Genomic DNA, 20,958 nt, shown 5'->3' on the forward strand with positions numbered 1-20,958 from the left:
TGCATGGCCTGGAATTACCCAAAAACTTTGTCAATCCTCACAGTTACATAACAGGTTAAAGCAGAGCTAATAAGGCTTCCTGATTCAGTGTTTCTGTTACAGCATGCCACATACCATTCAATCGTGCAGTAAATATGCTTCTGTTTCCTTTGAGACAAAAGTCTATTTGGGAATAAAGTTCACTTGCCTCTCACTGTCAAACCCATGTTGATTTGTGAGTGCATGTATCTTTCATCGCAAACAAATTCATAATGTTTCACTTAGTATCATAAAACCAACGGTGGGATTTCATGAGTCTGTCAGTCAAGCTGTTTTGGGATTTAGGCAATATAATAGGGCACTTTTTTCATCAATTAAAAGTTTAAACAGAAACAGCTCAAATGTATCCAGGCCTTGGGTTACTGAGTCACTCCTAACATGTCTGAAGCAGCTCAGTGCCTCTAGGGAAGACGCTGGCCTGCCAGTCAGATAAGTTTGAACATGTGACTTACACTGGCAGAGAGCTACAGCAAATCAGCAGCAACCAACGTGAGCAGTCTATGTAAATACTGGTTTATTTAAAGGCCAGAGAGGGCATGGGACAACCTGACTGAGCACCAGGACTCCTCTGCAAAGACCTGGACCCCAGCTCTGAGACAATATGGCTGACACAAATGTTAGAATCAGTGGGGGGGCAGTCAGATTTGGAGCCACTTATGGAGGCAACCGTCTGTTTTCAGGGGCCAAAGGAGGTGGAGGTTCTAGCATGGTTCTGTCCCGTTCATTTGGAGGGGCGAGAGGCACAGGAGCTGTCGGAGGAGGTCTTGGTTTGGGGCTTGGATTTGGAGGTCTAGGTCTGAGTGCTGGCGCAGGTGCTGGTGGAGCAGGTTTTGGCTTGGGTGGTGGTGCACTTGGCTTAGGTAGTGGTTTGGGTATGGGGGTTGGAGGCAGCAGAGCTGGCGGCTTCAGGGCTGGTGTGGCTCCACTAAGAGCACGTCTGGGTGGCCGTGTCTTCAAGATCGGAAGTTATGGTTTTAATCCATCTTTCTTGAGTACCAGCACCACAGTGGATGCAGGTGTCAGTCCGGTACCCACCATTGACCCCACACTCCCATCCATGGACAGCGTGCAGATCACACGCTTGAAGGAGAAGGAAGAGCTGCAAGTCCTTAATGACAAATTTGCAAACTTCATTGATAAGGTAAGGCCACTTGTCACGATGGTACTATTAATCTTAAATCTTTTGTACCTCTGAGGAACATGATTTGACCCAAAGGAAAAACTATTGTATCTCTGAGAATCCTTAAATAAAGGAATAAAGAAATCTTTATTTTTGGACAGTCTTTTATTTCTTAATGAAAATGTAAAGCAAAAAGGTTTGTTAGTCTTTAGAGCATTTGTTTTCCTTTGAAACAATTAATGATTTCTCTGTGTCTTCAAGAAAGTTTAATTGTCTTATTTTGTAGAGATTTCTGCACTAGAAAAGAAAAACTGTAGGAAAAGTCAAGAAACATGCTCATGAAATTAATTAAAATTACCTCCAGAAGAAGGAACATACTCATTACAACTGTCACTTAATCATGATATTTACTATAAACTTGTTACAAAACCCTAATCCTGAAGTTCTGTGACCAATGTGATTCAGGCTCGGTCACTGGAGCAGCACAATGCTGTACTCAAAGCCAAGATTGGCATGTTCACCAATCCTGAGCAGGGTGGTCCTGCCAGCACCAGCATACTGCTCACATCAGCTATAGGAAACTACAAAGCCCAAATTGATGCACTTACTGCCAATAAAGAGGCCATCATCGCTGAGATAGAACACTATAAAGGCATCATCGCTGACGTGCAGGCCAGGTAGGAAATGTGTGTTAGAATATGAATGAGAGCTATATATGTGAGTTTGTATTCCGATTGGTGTGGGAGACGCGCAATAAAACATTTCTTACCTGACTTGTAAGATATGAAGAGGAAACGGCTCAGACTAAATCTCTGGAGATGGAATGGAGCACTTTAAAGGAGGTAGGAAAATTTTCCAGAAATTTAGATTTTAGATTAAATTTAGAGTAAACATACTACTACTGATAATTATATTGATATTTCATGGACCTACACAAAATAGGCAATAATATTGAAGAAACCAAGAGGCCATTATAAGGCTTAACATGATACTACCAGCACCATGCTATAATGGATGCTTTTACGCTTTTAGATTTATGATATTTCATTTTCAGGTTGTTACACTGCAAAATGTTTGAGGGAGGTGAATATTCATTTGATGCACTTTATATTAATCTTTTTTTTTTTTTTTAACAGGAGGTAGACAACCTTTACCTTACAATTTTTGAGCTGCAAGCTAGTATCAGTGGGCTGGAAGATCAGATTGCTCTGTCAAAGCAGGTGTATGATACTGTGAGTACACACACACAAAACATTATTTTATGTGTTATAGAAATTATGTTTTCTTGTGACATGAAAACCATCTCACAGTGTTTGTGGTGTTTGTACTTTTCAGAAAGTTAAAGAGGTCAGAAATATTGTGACTGGCAGCATGAAGTCAGCTGTCTCCATCTCTGTGGATAACGCAGCACAGGCGCAAGACCTCACCTCTGCCCTTGGCGACGTTAAAGCTCACTATGAAGCTCTGGCAAATCGCAGCAAACAGGATGCACTTCTCTCCGTGCAGGACAGTGTACGAATCCTTGCTCCAGATCCTTCTTAATCAAAACAGTACAATCAAGATTTTCCGCCTAAATTACACTTTACAATCATTGTACACGCATACAATTTGTATGCCTGTGTCTCCCCCTAGTGGACGTTTTAAATAATATAATATAATATAATATAATATAATATAATATAATATAATATAATATAATATAATATAATATAATATAATATAATATAATATAATATAATAATGAATAAAAAAGAAAATCTAATCTATTTACTCTGAATAAGAGTTTTGTAATTTAGGATTTATTAGGATTTCCTTCCTTCATTTATTATTCAGTTGTGACCTGGAACCTAAAAGGGATTAAATAGGCTTTATGTCATTACTCTCCCTTATCCACCCTGACACCCTTATCCAGAGTGACTTACAACTGAGCAACTGAGGGTTAAGGGCCTTGCTCAGGGGCCCAGCAGCGGCAGCTTGGTGGACCCGGGGTTAGAACCCATGACCTTCCTGTCAGTAGCCCAACACCTTAACCACTGAGCTACCGCATCCTGCTGGGTGTGGTACATGCAGCATGTGATACCATGCTTCATATATACACTTTCATACTTCTAGATTCATAATACATTAGGTGCAGGTTGTAATATGTTTTGTTAATGATATTCTTATATATTATAATATATAATATTTGCTGATGTTTTTGTGACTGTAGATCTCCATGATGGCCATTTCAACTCAGCCCAATATTCAGTCCCTCACTTCAGCCAAAGAGGAGCTGCGAGTCTACAAACTGCAGATTGACTCTGTGCAAAGAGAAATTGACCGACTCAAATCACTGGTGTGTACTTACTTACATTACTTCATTTTTAATTTCATACTTCTTTATTTTTTTGCAAATCTAGAGGTAGTAACTATCATTTTTCAACTTTTTTATTATCTTATGTCCTGTATGTGTAGATTAAGTACAATTTTAGCGGAATTTTATTTCCTGATGCTGACAAAAAAAAATATGTATGTATGTATAATTTAAAAAAAATAAAAAGATATTTCAGTAGTCTTACCTCTAATAAAATGAAATTCGGATTTAGAGTTTATTTTAGAAATTTATGCTTTAAAAAACTATACTGATCTAATTGAAGAACTGGACTTCATTCATTATTAGGTTTTTAGTAAGCAGAATTTCTTTAGTTGTTGGTAATTATACACGTGACACAGGTAAAGGAAAGGTTTTCAAAGTAATCAACAACAGCATGGCTGAGTGAGAAGATTTCCCACAATAGCATTACTCATCTCTATATCTAACACTGAAGTGTTTGTGGTGTGTGTGTGTGTGTGAGAGAGAGAGAGAGAGAGAGAGAGAGAGAGAGAGAGAGAAAGGGACAGAGAGGGGAGAGAGAGAGAGAGAGAGAATGTGTGTGTGTGTGTGTGTGTGTGTGTGTGTTTTGTGTATATTTGTTAACTGGATGATGTTTTTTTCTCTTCCAGAACACCCAGCTAGAATCACAGGTGGATGACGCTGAATCTCACTCCAACTCACACATAGACACCTACCAGGAACAAGTAGATGTGCTCAAGTCCCAGCTGGATGACCTCAGAAAGGTTCTTACTCTCATCTAAGGCTAAATACAGCTCTATAGCTTAGACAGCATGTTCTTGGTTTACTTACCCACTTCTTTTCTGTTTGATAGCAAATTACACATTACGGACAGGAATACCAGGAACTTCTGGCCAGCAAAATGTCTCTGGATGTCGAAATCACAGCTTATAAAAAACTCCTGGATGGTGAGGAGAACAGGTACAGGGATATTCTACAGGGTTTTCATTCTGGTTTGCAAAAATATGGAAAAAAATATTTATTCTGTTCTCAGTTTCTGACACAAGACAGTAATGTTGCTGTATGTATTTCCTATATCATAATGAATTGTTTATTGTAGTAATGTAGCCTTTGTATTTAATGTCCATTTTTTTTATTTTTCGTAATGTTAATGACCTTAAAACCTTAATCTAGAAACCTAGTAAATTTTTAAAGTATAGACCTAGCTACTCTGGAAGTGAGTTATACTGTAAAATATACACTATAAATATAGACTACCAGTCAAACATTTGTGAACACCTTGCGATATTTATTACATCTATGTTTTCTATGAATTCTCAAATCTGGTCAGAAAGAGAGCTTTTTTCTATCACAGCTGCTCTGACAAGGATTCTAGCTGTAATTCATGCACAGCTTTATATGAATGTGCTCATTCTAGTATGTTATTGTTTTTATAGTACCAGATCATTTCATCCACCTAATGTAAGACTAATGAAACTTTCATATCCTAATGAGACTCTAAATAAATGCTATACTAAAGGTGCGATTACTTTACGCCTAAACATAAAAGTTAAACAAAATGTGCTACAATGATCTAATTAGTCTGATAAAGATTCTGGCATTTTGCAAGTTGATTAGATTAGAATGCTCCAATAAAATATTTCAGCTATAACATTTTTCAGGTCACGGAATATTTAATAATAAACATTTCTTGTACTTATATATGTTCTTTGGATAGATGATTATATTTTAGAGTAAAATTTAAAAGCAATTTATTGAAAGTGTAACTGTAACATAGTTTTTTGTTTTGGAAGCATTTCTCATTCAGCCATGTGTTTCTAAATGTCAGTTTGTGGTCATACAGAATGTCATTGTGTGTGTCTGTGTTGTGGCAGGTTGAAGTCTGGGGGTGGTGTCACAGTGCACATGTCTAAGACAGCAGTAGGAGGAGGTGGAGGAGGAGGTGCTGGAGCTGCTATGGCTTTTGCTGCAGGAGGAGGTGGAGGAGGAGGACTGGGAGGAGGGGCTGGGCTTGGCGGTGGATATGGCTATGGTCTGGGCATGGGTGTAGGAGGTCTTGGAGGTGGCCTTGGAAGTGGTTATGGAGGAGGCCTTGGAAGTAGTTATGGAGGTGGCTTTGGAAGTGGCTATGGAGGTGGCTTTGGAGTGGGAATGGGAGGAGGAGGAGGAGGAGGAGGAGGAGGAGGAGGATACGGGCTCGGAGCGGGTGGGAGTAGCTATGTATCCTCCAACTTGAGCAGCAGTTCTCGTAAGTATTTTTCTCTCCATTAATTATTACTTTTTGTAACTCCACTGATTCATGTATTTCAGAATAATTTTAAAAGGAACAAATATAAAAAAAAATACAAATATTAAATCAACTTAAGCTTTTATATTTGTATTTTTTTTATATTTGTTATATATAACAAATATTATAACAAATATTATTATATTTGTTGTTAGGAAAACATTTGGTCTTTAGCAAATCAATTAACAAGAGAGTAGTTCATGACATGCTCTTTTCCCTTCCTCAGTCTCAACCAGTGTTTACTGAAGAAACTGAATCATCCAGCCTCTTTAACACTGAGTCACAAAAACAGCAGCATCAGCCTGAATACTGCTTCCTGAATTACACTCTAGCTCTTTTTCTTTCTTAAACCTTTACTGTCTTCCAACTCCACAAATACTTCAAGTTTCTACAGCTCTATAATTTTGGGTTATTTTTCTTTTTTACATATTCAATAAAACATTTCCTACTTTTTAAATTCACAATTTTCTGAGACCCAATAAAACAGTGCTCAAATAATGATGTAGTGTATTTTATATTTCCTTTAAATGTGAGATGAGCTTAAAGACATGGTCTGTTTTCTCCCTTTTGATTTGCCAGGTGCTTTTATCAAAAGTGGCTTAGAAGTGAGACAGAATCCAATATAAGCATAGACTCATGTGGAAAAAAGTCCTGAAGCCTTAAATGTTCTGCAGATTCATATAGAAGTTATTGATAAAGTTTAAATTTTAAATAACGAGGTTTTTAAGAGTTCAGTGCCAAGCGGTTGGAGGTTAAACGTGTTATCGAGGCCCAAAATAAACTATACCACACAGTATAATCTAATCTAATTTACATGTGTGTAGGCTTACAAAAGTGTAGGCTTCACTTGTCTGACACTACTAAAATGATCATAAAATCTGGTAAACAGACTGACCCCTTTCCACACCACAAATTTAAGTATGTGTGAAAAAGGTGTAAACGTTGTCGTTGATGTTGTCACATGCAGCATTGTCACATGTTGTCACAATCCAGCTTAAGGGAAATGTATTGCTCAAGAATTCTAGGAGTGCCTTCATGTGTCTTAATTCGTGACCTTTTACTGTGTTCAGTTCATATTCAGTTCACACTTAGTCTTTATTTTTGTACTGATCCTTCTTACAGTCAAGTGTGATGTGGTGTAGGTGTTTGTAGATTCAGTATTGTTTTTTTTTACAGAACATCAGTAAGATAATCTATTATAAAAGTTAGAACTTACATTACACTTTTAGAGTGAAATCTTTCAATTATATATAGAGTTCATTTCACATGATCAGCACACAGCAAAGATATATTCTAATTTCAGAGTGATACGAGTTGCTCAACATGAGAAAAACATCTCTCCAGTGATAGAATTCCCTTCACTAAAAAGAAATAAATAGAACAAATTAAAGTAACAGCATTTTCGCACGATCATATAATGATTATTATTTATCTCATTATCATTTGAGCTTTTTTATTTTTGTACATATGTTAAATGAATAAATGGCAATGGATATCTTGTGTGAAAATATAAGGATTTTTAGTTGGAACAAATATGATGGTGTGTAAGCTAAAAATAAATAAATATAAATAAATAAATAAATAAATAAATAAAAAACGTCTGGTTCAGTCTGACATGTAGAAGAAAGAGAAATAACTGTGAGGAACTTTAAGTGTAGACTTTTCTCCTGTCAATCTATTAAAATCCAGTGTAGTCTAAAATTTGGAGCAGAATTGCAGACTTTTGTTCAATTCTGTGAACAACAGCACACGTGTAGTAGCTTTGTGGTGGTGTCCTAACCTGTGTCCGGCGCATGAGCACACGGATGTGGTGAGGTTCAGTTTGAAACAGGAAACAGCATCTTTCTTTCGCCCTGTGCTTTTTTTTTTTTTTTTATATCGGAGACTGAAAGTGAATGAAACAGTGACACAGAATAAACGCACCCTAACACGCCATTCAAGGTAACTTTTTTTTTTATTTTTTAAATAATCTTGTTTCCAATATTACACAATGAATGTTATTTAACTTGATTGACCATTGAATGTTGATGGCATCAGTAGAAAGCTTTTCTAAAGAAGTTACATTTATAGAGTTTAATAAAGGCGTTTAGCAACAAGGTTAAGCCGAGAAATCATATAATACACAAGTTTAATCGGTTACATCCGTGTATAACTCAAGGAAGGTTTATAAAGTGATGATCATTTTCAAATTTTCACTGATTCATAACTAAAAGATGGAACTATAAGTAATGGCGTCTCGTGTATCCTATTATAAAAAAGGAGAACTTTGGGTGATTACTTCACTTGCATCATGTAGCCGTTAGTAGAGCAGAAGGAAAACAAACGAAATAAATAGGAAAACAGAATGTTGGCTTCTACAAAGCCAACATAATGAGGTGTTAATTAAACTAGCTAATTGCTGCATGGTTATTTTGTTATGCTTAAGCTTCTCGATTAGACTTCTCACACTTTTACTTTCAGTCTAGCAGATATTTAAAGCATTAGCATGGGATTATCTTACATTATAAGGTGAAAGTGTGGTGTATCTCTGGTTTATTTTGTTTGAAAAAAAAAAAAAAAACACCTCTAGACATCCTACAGAGTTAACAAACACGAACAACATCACACACAGGATATTGTCTTCTGGTCAATACTGAAACTGTCTTGTCTCTAGGCTCAATGGGTTTAAGACGTAAGTGCAGATTTCTGTAATGAAACACTCGAGTAATGTCTTCTTAGGGGTCTAAGGGTTAGGAGAGAGAGCAAAGAACTTAAATACAAGGATTATTTTTAAGTCTTTGATTTAAAACCTTAGTATTGCTTATAATACAGTGCTGCTGAATTCTCACTTTATATAAACACACTTGTTCTAATTCATTATCGTTTCTGTAGTAAAGACTCGTTCACAGGGATGTGTATAATAACAGATTAAAAGATGTTGTTTTAGCAAAATAATGGAGGAATTGTTGATATGGTGAAAGATTCTTTAAAGATGATGTCTATTTAACATTTACAGAAGGAAGCTCCAGTGTCAGCATTTCAATATCAGTATATTTTCCTTCATGGGTAAGTGTTAAGAGCAGAAGGCTTTTGGTTTCTTTGTAAGGTGACAAGCTGCGTTTTTTTTAATTGTTTTTTTTTTTTTTTATTGTTTTTTTGTCTTAATGTCAAGAGAAATAAAAAAAATCAAGAAGCTGGTGTGTAACTGTTGACTCACTTTTCACAGTTGTGATAACTTTAGCAATAAAAAAATAATAGGAAATAACTAAATAACTTTAGAATTATTACTAATGTTCCAAGATTTGCTGTTATTGGAAAATACATCCTGGACACTGCAGCTGCTTCAACACCACTCAGGGGTTGATTATTTTCCTATAACAGTATGGCATTGCATCTTGTATTCTGTAATATTTACATTTTGACATTCTGTACTGTGAAAGAAAAAACAGGTTTTGATAGTGTAGTGCATGTAACATAATGTATTCACATGACCTGTTTAATGCTATACTAAACATCGCTACTATGCTGTTGGTATGTACTTTTGTGCAGGCCTACTTACTGTAATGTTATATATATCTGAACATTTTTGTAAAATATGTCAAATAAAAATGTCAAATTTATTTTGCTGGCATAAAAAAATCGTTCACTCAGTCAAATATTTGTTTATTTACAGTTTTATTTTGAAGCTATGATTGAGGTCACAAGCCAGCAAGGTGCTGTCCTTGCCTTCATGTCTCTCTCCACCGTGGGCTTCATCTGTGCTCTCTGCATGCGCTGTAGAAAGAAATCTAGTAAGTGCAATTCAACACACATTCTCTTTACATGTCTCCATGAACATGCATCATTACTGGTGGTAATATTTATTTATTTATTTATTTATTTTTGGTACAGTGATTGTACAGGAGAATAGCCAACTTTATGTTCCACAAATACTGTAAGTTGTCTGAGATTTTTTCTGGTGCCTTTATTATGAATAAATAAATTAAATAAATAATTAATCGTTTATTTATTTCTTTTTTCTCTCATTTAAATGCTATATGTATAAATGATAGTGGGATTAAGGTGTATATTTTCTATTCCGGCTTTATCCAGTCACAGAGAGGGGAGCAGGTTTGCTGTGACAAAGTCAAAAACAGGTTAAGAGCATTTTACTTTTTTTAATTAAATATTGAATGTGCAATTTTTTGTGAATAGACTAAGACCTGTACCACTGCCAGTATTACTGCGCAATATAAATAAATAAATAAATAAATAAATAGTCAAACATTTCTTATTTAAAAAAAACAAACATTTAAAATACAGAGGTTTAGTACATAATGGTGAAAGTTTTGTCCATTTTAAGATGGAAGTCTTTGACTACACCAGTGTCTTTGTTCGAGCTACTGTATATGTCTATGTTTTATTGAGTGTCAAAAGTGCTCCTCAGAAATGCAGCACATTTTGTAAAAAACTAAAATGCTGTTTGAGTAACCAAGATTCGGTTCACTATATCTAAAACGTAAATAGCATGAAGCCAAATAATAAATAGAGAATATGAATGTGGCACTCGTGCTATCATAAACATCTTTGGAAATTTACCCTTAAGACAAGTTTATAATTTTCTTGAAGCTCTAAAACCAGCTGTATTCACTTCTCTACTTTGTGAATGGTACTTCACTTTCCTTTTATTCTTCTTCATCTTGACCTTTGTCAGCAACATACAGTTATACAAAGTAGCATACAGTTTGATACTAAATTGTCTTTTATGAATATTTTTGATAAACCATAGTCTATAACTGTAAAGTGAATTATATGTGCATTTTAAATCTGCCTTAAATATTTTTACAGTAATGTCTGCAAACCAGATTAGCACAAATCAGCCTGAAAGCTCAGGGTAATGTATTGCACTTACATTGACCTTTTCCTGAATCAGTTCAGCTCAGATCATACTTAGCTATTAAATCACTCTTCTAACTCGCATTGTTTTATTTTCACAGAAATGTTGCAAACCCATCTGTTAGGCAGCTGGATTGTAAGTATTACAAAAAGAAATTAGATTTTGAAGATGAAATGATCAGCAAACACACTGTAAATTTCATGGCTTATTTCCCAGCAGCTGTCCAGGACCTAGAGGGAAGTTACCAGAACGTTTCAAAGTGTAGGTTTATGTTCCAGCTGTAAGCTTTGGAATATTTACTCATGTTATAAATAATTGTACGCTACATCTCTCTCTCATTTTATATCACCTTTTAACAGCAAATCGTGGCAGTACGGAACCCACCTATGTGTAAGTCATGCACTTTATCTGGAGGAAATTAGGGGCGGTTTTAGGTCTGTGGTTAAAGTACTGTGCAGGTGGACTGAAGTACTGAAGCCACTGTGTGCCTTGTTTTGGAAAACGGTGCTCACACTTTCTGTAAATGGAAGGAGTAGATTTAAACAGGTTGCCAGTGTGACAGCAGCAAGTGTAAAAACAGCTCAGGCAAAAACAGGTAGGCAGAGCAGGATAGAGCTTTACAGTACAATGACGGCACTTCATCTTAAAAAATAAAAAAAATAAAAGTAAAATAAAAGTTTAGAACAATGCAAAAAATTCTATTGTAGTTTTTCTATAATCTTTAATTATTAGATTAGAATGAAAGTAGTACAAGCAGATAATTAATCCTGTTTATAGACATGTTTTAAAATTCATCCTTCTTTTTTCAAGCATATATTTTCCACCAGATTCTCGTGTTCAAGAAGAAAAACATACCATATTTATTCTTGTATGCAAAATTCTTACTGTATTAATAAAGCACATTCTGGAATATGTTGAGGAATAGGCTACATATTAATATTTCTAAAAAATAACCAATAGACTATAAAGAATAAGCTAATATTCATCTGTTGTTTTAAATAAACTTTTTTTATTTTTTATTTTATTTATTTAATTATTAGTATCTCTAATAATTCTCACATTACTGCGTGCATTAATGCATACCAACAGGATGGAAGAGTATTACAGTATTATACTTTTATTTTATTCAAATATTATACTATATTTCTGTGTTATACAGTGTACAAGTCTGAGATGTATGACATTTGGCTTCATGATGGCCACAATATCTAGTTACATAACTTCATAACTTAACTTTGTTTTAAGATAACGCTGTCATACAATATAATAAACCATTAAAAAAATCTGTCTGAGATACTGAACTCAACATGGTTTAGGGTGACTGTGTTCTAGTTTGTGGTTTGCTCAATGCTAAACCGCTTACTTGGGTGCTAATCATAAGAGCTAAGCATTGACCTTTAAGCTCTGGTTTAAAATCTAAGTGACTTTCTAGAACAAAGATAGCTAAACCATGCCTTTACTATTTGTTCCTGAATAAACAACTAATTTGTTCCTATCCTGATTTGTTTTAGAGACCCGATAGCAACACCACCAGACAAAAACAGTGCTCTTAATGGTGAGTACAAACACCACATGAACAGTTGTTTATTCTCTCTTTACCCTCAAGCCGTATGTCAATTGTATTTAAATGAGAGATGAAAGGAAGTGTTAAGGTTGGCCTCTGCGCTATTGAGTGAAATGTCACGACAAAACCACGCCATCTGAAATCTAGATGAAGATCAGAACAAGCGTTCTGCTGTAACTGCAGGCTTCTGGTTGTGTGAAAATAGTCCGTCTACTCTGAAACGTTACAGGTGTTTGTAAATGTAAGCAGTTTTTCATTTGTTAACTCTATTTTCAACTGGGGGGGAGGGTGTTTGGGGAGAGTAGAAGAGATGGTTAGGGGCCTACCTGTACTAACACTACTATATGCAACTGTATTTATTTTATATAGATAGTGAGTATGCAAATATTTATCGACCACAAGAGATCAAACATGACTCATCAGGTGAGTACGATAACATTTTTATGCATAGCTTTTCTTTAAAAACAACAAAACTATAATATATAATTGTGTTGTGGTGATTGTGTGATTTTCTTTTATCTAAAACCAATCAAAAATGTTCTTTTTGCCCGTGTGGTTACAGAAGATTATGAAAACACAGAATTCCTGCAAACACACAAAACAGATGATAACGGTAATGATACAGGTCTGACTTATTATTTATTGATTAATCCTGATGGTAATGAGTTCTAATACAGCAACACTCACATTATTCTTTATCTTTCTAACAGATGAGTCAGATTACGTCAACATAGAATCGACTAACTAATAAAGTTTTCAACTGTTAATCAGAGTAGATTAAATATCCATTGGAACAGATTGGTATATTTAATAGCACAGAATAACTAATGTAATGTTTCATGGTTTTTATGTTGGACTTTGATGTTTTTTGTTTTGATGTACAAAAATTGATGTAATAAAGGCACACGCCACTGAAGCATACGCAAATTGAATTTATTTGATTTTTAATTCTATAAAAATAATGTTTATTGTCAAGACACACAAAAGATTTAATTATACGTATGATTTTAATATTTTATGATGTAATGTTTTATTACATCTGTAATTTTCCTGCAAAAAGATTTCCCTAGTTATGAGCCTTGATTACTTTTAATCATCACAGCAGCTGAAAATGTATGTTGGGATTTTAAATTAAATGTTAAGCACTGCTTTGAAAGCTATGGATTTCTTATGGGATTAGATCTTCTAACATGTTTTTATACACACATTTTAGACGGTGTTGTCAATTGTTGCTTTCATATGTTAAAGATCGGGTAAAAATATATCAACACTTTTGTCCTTTTAATTAGAATGATGTACAGAATGAAATTAGAACATGGCAATTAAATTATTTCTCAACCACATGAGTAAAGTAAAGGTGTTGAACAAAATACGGTGCACTGTACAGACTGGAACAAGAACCTTGATGTTAATGCAGCTTTAGGAAAAGAAGAAAAGCTACACTGAATGCTATTTAAATATGAAACTGCAAACTGGAGGATCCTTTGTAGGCTGAGATTGGACTACACCTATTTAATTAAAATAATTTCTCTAGATGAGGAATTGAATCAAGAACCTGAACGAACAAACTTGGCACTAATAAAGTTTCAAGTCAATAAAGACAGAGTTTCACACTCCAGTAAAATATCCTCAGCCAATTACTGAGTCATGACTTATTCTGGCTAAACTAATCCATACCCAAATTTATCTATTAGTAAATCTTGTTTTTATTATTATTTTTTAAATACAGCATATGAAATACAGGGTCCTGCTCATCTTATACTGTGAAAATAGGAGCAGCTTTATTCCAAGTTACCTCAGGCATCTTTAAATCTACTCCTTTAAGAAACTAATAAAAATGGAGAAGACTAAGATAAAAAAAAAAAAAAAAAAAAAAAAAAAAAAAGAGCCAGTGCGCTTGGTGTAAGCAACTGACTCACTATTTATGAGAGAGAAATAACATTTAATTATTAACTACATTTCAGATTAAAAGGGGTAAAAGGTGTGTGTACACGTGTACAAAGAGAAGCCGTTAAAAAAATGCTGGTACTGACAGCATTTCAATGTGCAAAAGAAAGATGAGTAAGTGAAAAATCATGTTTTATTGAGCATTTCTTTAAACTATTTACAGTTAATATGTACTCAGTAAAATAACTTTACTGACAGCCTTGGGTCTCAGGATAGATGTTGAGTATGAAGCAGTAGGCTTTAGCTGGCCTCGGGGGCTGCAGTCTTACTGCAGAGACGTCCTAATAGTCCAGCAAGCTGGAGCAGAGAGTTCACTCCTTCTGATATCTTCATGTGGGTGTAGCCAATCTCCTGAGAAAGATCATCATACAGTATTAGCAAGTGGCAGTAGACCAAGTGGGAAATAATTCATTACATGATTTCTAAAAGCACAATATACTTACATTACAGCTGCACAAACACGTCATAGTATATTTATTGCAATTAAAAAGTGATTACGAGGTTAAATGGCTAGGGCACCTCAATATTTGATGATAGTATTTATAACAAGCCTCTGTGTTATGTTTTAAGTGCCTGGTTGCAGACTGGTATCGATTATACAGAGTCCAGTATTAACACCAAGTGAGCAAAGAGCAGTGTTTTTGACTCAGAAATAGAACTCGGACATTCATGGACCAGTTGCATAAAAATTTATTTTTCTCACAAGGATTTGGGGGACGTGTGTTTGTGAGAGAGTGTGTGTGTGCTTGCGTGTGAGTGAGTGAGAGAAAGAGAGAGAAGAACAAATATTTTTACCTTGATAAACTCCAGTTTCAGGTACTCTGGCATTTGTAACGTCTTACACACTCTGAAGATGTTCCCTATTATATCTTCAGGAGAGTAGCCGAGTGACCAAAGCTGTGATATTATCTAATGAACGAGAATTTGAGATTTAACACAATTTACTTTTAGCGTGCGTTCCTACTGATTTATGATTACAGAGACATGTCAGTACCTTGTAAGCCTCGTCGATGTTGCTGGTGACACAGTGTTCAAGCATGTTTTTAACCAGTAGGGGGTGTGGTTCATCACATACCTGAACAAAGATCATATGCATTTTGTTAGAGGTTTTCCCACTTACTTTACACGTTTAGGTTAATTATTTGGTTGAAGGGAACGCAAAAACCAAGACCCACCTTGAACACATTTTCACTGTTGATAAAACCAAATCCAGAATGCGTGGACTGCAGGTTATTTAGTGCCTGAAACACACAATGGTTTTTATTTGAGACAGTAAACATGAGATGTGAGAGACATCTATTAATTGTTAACTATATTAGCTTTGGAATAGAGCAAACCTTAAACACCAAACATGTCTTGATGTCTGGTCTTATTTAAGTGAAGAAATCCATTACAGTAATACCTCGAGATACGAGTTTAATCCGTTCCAGCTTGCAAAATTCCACTCCAGTTGTTTTGTTCATGTGTTTTGAATATGAAAAATGTACAGTACCTGTATTTATAAATGACAAATATTGTATAAAAACAAACAGTAATAAAAGAGAATGTTAAAAAAATAAACTGGTTTTATTTTACGGAAGATGCGCACGGAGTTTGAGGGAGGAGTAAACAGGCGGAGGAGTTAGGAGGAGTTACACTTTCACTTTTGTTCACTTACTCGCTACTGTACACTCTTAATGCTACTTTACACTTAAATGGAACTTAACTAAACTTCACTCAAATTAACGAACTTATCCGGAATTCTCTTAACTGAACTTAATTGCTACAATTTCTGTTTTCTTTACATTCATTTTGCTTAATTTTCTTCATCGCTTTTCTATTCACTATTCTTTTGCCTTTTTTGTCACTCTTTCCTCACTAACATCTGCCGGTCGTTTTAATAAAAACCTGTCCGGTCGGCATATCAGATGCGGTGTAGTCGCACAAGTTCAAATTTAACGGATCCAACGCTTAAAACGGGTCCGAAAATTACGGATCCGCAGATGGTCGGCACCTCACGCAGCACCTTTGCTGAGGCGGGGGAAACAGAGTACACGTGGTTGTCGGGGATCTTTGTTTTGGCGGCGGCTCGGATGCTCATATCTCAAAAATTTGCTCGTATCTCACGGCAAAAATATGGTCGAATCACAGCTCGTATCTCAAATAATTTGTATGTCAAAGCACTCGTATCTCAAGGCATCACTGTACTTTATTTTTTCCCCTACACTAAACTTCTCCTTTGACAAAAATAACTGTTCAGCAAACAGTTTGTTCACCAACCTGTCTCATGTCTCCTTGGGCGGTGAAGATAATGGCCTCCAGTCCATCGTTGGTGGTGTGCAGGTTCTCCTTCTCCACCACCTCCATCAGCCGCATCATGATCTGTTCGTCCCTCAGCTTACTGTAGCGCAGCACTGCACAACGTGACTGAATTGGCTCTAGAGGAACAGACCAGAATCACATAGTAGGATCTGGGATTATAAGTATGAGACACTTGTTCATGGACCTTGTATTGGAGCTTGCACACTGTAGACATCTCAAGTAATCTTTAAAAACGTGGCTTGTATTGTGGACACAACACAAAAGGATCACAAACACAAACAGGAGACTCACCTATAATTTTATCTGATGCATTGCAGGCTAAAGCAAATCTGGTGGTTTTTGAATAGATCTCCATTGTTCTCCTCAGAGCTTGCTGTGCTCCATCAGTCATGCTTATCTCAGAAAAGGCAAATGTACGCATATTTCACTTACACACTTAAATAAGTGAATGGTTAAAAAAAAAAAATAAACACACAATAGTGTGTGGGTTCGGGGATGTTTACCTGTCGGCTTCATCCAGGATGATGATTTTGTGACGTGCTTTGGGGAGAGTAACTTTTTGCTGAGCAAACATCTTGATCTTGTTTCGGACAACATCAATACCTCTGAAACAACAAGAACAAGAAGTTTGGGGGAATTCCATACAAAGGTTTGAAATCAAATCTGCAAGTAGAAGGTAAAAAAAAAAAAAAAATATATATAAAATTATAGTTTGTCTATTCTATGTTGTCTCTTGACCAGCCAAGTGTGTATTGTATTATGTCTTGGAGCCAACAAAGAATTACAGAATGCCAGAAAAGTCAGGAACCAATGTGCTGAGCAAATATACAGCACATGTAAATAATAAACACAAAATAAAAGTTTATGTACTCTGACTCTCAATGGTTCCTGACTTTTCAGACTCCCTCTACACCAAGTGAAACTGATACTTATGAATACTATAAAAACAACAGATTACATTTTATTAACACAAGGAATAAACAATTAGACCATTTAATATTCATGCCATCTGTTACTGAATGCAGAGAACACTACAGAAGACAATTTATGCTCAAATCAAAAATCATAAATCACTACAATTTATGATGAAAAAAACTTGATTTGTGTGTTTTTTCTCTAAAAGGGATTTAGCCCGATTTCATTCTAAGACACTGATTTATTATTTATTTATACTACCATGAGGATGTGTTTTTCATGAGTCTGGATAAGGCCATCTACAAAATACTGTACCATCAATGATCTGCGACATTCAAAAATGATCCTCCTAAATAACAAACCATTCACAATATCAATAATATGAATCCGAGGTAGCTACCGATCATTTGAAGCATTTAGCTCGAGCACAGCGTCCTTCATCGCTGGGCCTAGAAGAGCTCTGGCCAAACACAAAATGCTTGTTGTTTTTCCAGTGCCAGGAGGTCCCTGAAAGCACAACAAGAACACAGTCATTAATACACATACTGTTTTTCTTCTTTTGGTCGCTCCATGTTCTGGGTCGCCATTGCGGATAATCTGGTCATATTAGATTTGGCACAGCTTTTACGCTAGATGCCTTTCCTGAACAACCCTCCTATTTTGTCCGGGCTTGGGACCGGCACTGAGAGTTAATTCAGGAGGCCGATCATTATTACACATACTACTGTGATATAATAAATTAAAAATGAAGGTCTACTTACGGCAATAATGATGTTGGGTACATTTCCCTCTCTGGCAAACACCTGTTTAAAACATCAGAGAAGAGCATATCTATAACCACATTCTATAACAATCAATTTGAATGAGATTCAAATGAACAGGTTTATAAAATACATAATTTCTATAATAGCAGCTTATTCACAGCAATGTGTATCGTGCACAATCCAGATAAATTAACCCTAATAATGAACATTAATATATAGAATTGTTGATATTTTGTGGTTCTCCAAGACAAATAATAACTTTATAATCAGGGATCTGCATGTCTGAGCTATGTAATAGTCAATGTGTTTTCTGCTACAGGAAAGACTTGGAGAAACAGGATTTTATGTTTTCTGATTTCTTAATAAAAACCTGTGTTTTTTTCCTTCTTAAATTTTAAGAGAACGTAAAAAGAGAGGCAAATGAGGAAACAACAGTTTTCTTCAACCATAACACAAGTAAATTTAAGTATAAGTGGACAACAAGCATGACTTTCTTTAAGTAATTAAAATGGCAAAACAGCTGTGGTATTATTGGGGGAAAACTCTTGTGTACACAACAACGAAATGCAGTTTGGCATCTACCAGAAGTGAAGAGAGTAGCAATTGTGCAAATAGACAAGTGCAGATAAATATGTAGCATATGAGCAGCATGTAATATATATTTATATAGGTATATATGTAAACATATGTACAGTGAATAAAGATAAAGGCTATAGCAGTGCAGAGACGTGTGGACATTATTAAAAAGTACAAGTAAATGGTTCTGAGGCTATGGCACTAAAAAAAGTGTAAGCTGAATAAACAAGTCCACTATGTATGTATGTATGTATGTGTGTATGTATATATATATATATATATATATATATATATATATATATATATATATACACATACATATATACACACACACACATATACATATACACATATATGAATATGAAATATTAGGCAGAATGTATTTAAATGCATTGTATGTATAACTGTACAGAAGTTATATACAGTGTTTTTACAGTGTAGAGTTCAGTGGTGTGATGGTGGATGGACAACCTGCTAGTTCTGGTCAGGGGACATCATACACACAATATTTATTTTATTTACTATTATTATTCTAGAACAACAGCGTGTTAATCAGTGTTCAGCAGTGTTCAGCTGGTTGTAGGCTTCAGCAGTGATGTTATATAAAAGCAGATCAGGTGTTTGGTGTAAAAGCTACATGTGTTTTCTGTCTCACCTCCAGTCTGCTGACAGTTTCTTCATTCCCAACTATTTCGTTCAGCTTCAGCGGTCTGTATTTTTCCACCCTAAACAAAAAACGACCGGAAGAACGAAAGACAACCCTGTTAGCACAAAGCTATGATGTTTACTGTACTCATTCACAACAATAACATCATTTAACCGGAAGCGAAATTTACCAGGGCAGTTCGTATGTGGTCGTTGAAGACTTGGTAGCATCTTCTTTTTTATTACTCTGTACATCTGACTGACTTTGTTCGCCATCAGCTTCTTTCATCTCCACGTCCATGTTGAATTCTTTAACATCAGACTTTCCCGCGCCACAGCAACCCAAGCAACGCGGTGAAAGCGACGTCACTTCCGCCAACATGTCCGCTCGCGACGAACGGAAGTCAGATATATGTTTGGGTTTTTTTTTTTTTTGTTTGTTTGTTTGTTTGTTTGTTTGTTTTTTTAAACAGTTTGGTTCTAGATGCGTGTTTTTCAGTCACACACTGTAAACTGAAATTGTTGATTTGTGCTCTGTTATGGTTCTTATGGTTCTCAAATATACTACCAGGACTTCTGGGAACAATTAGGGAAAAGCCAGATATGAGGAATAAAACAATAAAACCATTCATAATATCAGTGGTAATATTATTACATAGCAAAATAACATATTAGCAAGAGGAAGTACATTATATAAAAGAAATGACATCTAATAGTCCTCATTATTAGGGTATTATATACCTTACTATATATATAGATTGTGTGTGTGTGTGTGTGTGTGTGTGTGTGTGTGTGTGTGTGTGTACAGTATGCATGTATGCATATGTATGTATGTATGTATGTATGTATAGTGCATTGAACAGCTGTGAACTTTCAGAAGGTTCAATGTTCTCTTTCCTATGAAAGTGCAGAACGCAGTTGGCTACAGTGATATGAAAATACATGGCTGTAGAGGATGAGCTTTATCAAGGTAAATTTTGTTCTACATATATATGTATATAAATATGTAGAACAAACCTTACAGAGCCCAAACCTAGATGTAGAGCATTTTTGCCAGATAAAATATGAAAATATTGCCAAGTCAAGATGTTTTACACTGATAGACACTTAGCCAAAAAGTCTAAGTGTAATAAAAACTAATTATTCAATTCAATTTATTTGTATAGTGCTTCTAAAAATTCCCATTATCTTAAAGCAGCTTTACAGAAGTATGGAACCAGAAGAGAGAGAAAAAAGAAATAAATATATATTAATAATAAGAAGAAAATGTAAACATAAAAATACATAAATGAATGTATACAATTAAAGTTTAAAATTAATTTTAAAAAGATTAATTTAAAATTTAAAATACTATATATCTGTCTCTATTCCAATTATAAGTTTACACTTTGGTACACCCATTACAAAATTAGATATGATGTGTATATATATATACATAAAACTTTAAATATGATGTGTGTGTGTGTATATATATATATATATATATATATATATATATATATATATATATATATATACATACACACACAAAAACTTTAAAGTGTTAAAAGGCCATTTTGTAAAATGCAAAAAAACTCATATCAGAAATTTTAATGTGAAATTACATCATAACC

General features: G+C 35.0%; 2 protein-coding genes across 2 annotated transcripts; one reads left to right on the plus strand and one right to left on the minus strand.

The window, feature by feature from the left end:
• Positions 1-375: 375 nt before the first annotated feature.
• On the plus strand, positions 376-6,279 carry si:dkey-183i3.5 (uncharacterized protein LOC566445 homolog). Its single transcript, XM_060891503.1, has 10 exons — positions 376-1,180; positions 1,625-1,836; positions 1,941-2,001; positions 2,296-2,391; positions 2,495-2,671; positions 3,369-3,494; positions 4,142-4,255; positions 4,345-4,451; positions 5,366-5,739; positions 6,005-6,279. Exons 1-10 carry the CDS (start codon positions 641-643, stop codon positions 6,022-6,024), a joined length of 1,827 nt encoding a protein of 608 aa, XP_060747486.1. The 5' UTR covers positions 376-640; the 3' UTR covers positions 6,025-6,279.
• Positions 6,280-14,259: 7,980 nt separating this feature from the next.
• Positions 14,260-19,701, minus strand: rfc2 (replication factor C (activator 1) 2). Its single transcript, XM_060890558.1, has 11 exons — positions 19,537-19,701; positions 19,356-19,425; positions 18,122-18,163; positions 17,761-17,867; positions 16,949-17,050; positions 16,737-16,837; positions 16,404-16,561; positions 15,320-15,385; positions 15,139-15,219; positions 14,940-15,053; positions 14,260-14,495 (listed from the first exon to the last, which is right to left on the minus strand). Exons 1-11 carry the CDS (start codon positions 19,644-19,646, stop codon positions 14,385-14,387), a joined length of 1,062 nt encoding a protein of 353 aa, XP_060746541.1. The 5' UTR covers positions 19,647-19,701; the 3' UTR covers positions 14,260-14,384.
• Between the last annotated feature and the right edge of the window lie 1,257 nt (positions 19,702-20,958).

The sequence above is a fragment of the Tachysurus vachellii genome, chromosome 17 (assembly GCF_030014155.1).
Source record: "Tachysurus vachellii isolate PV-2020 chromosome 17, HZAU_Pvac_v1, whole genome shotgun sequence".
NCBI classification, from domain to species: Eukaryota; Metazoa; Chordata; class Actinopteri; order Siluriformes; family Bagridae; genus Tachysurus; species Tachysurus vachellii.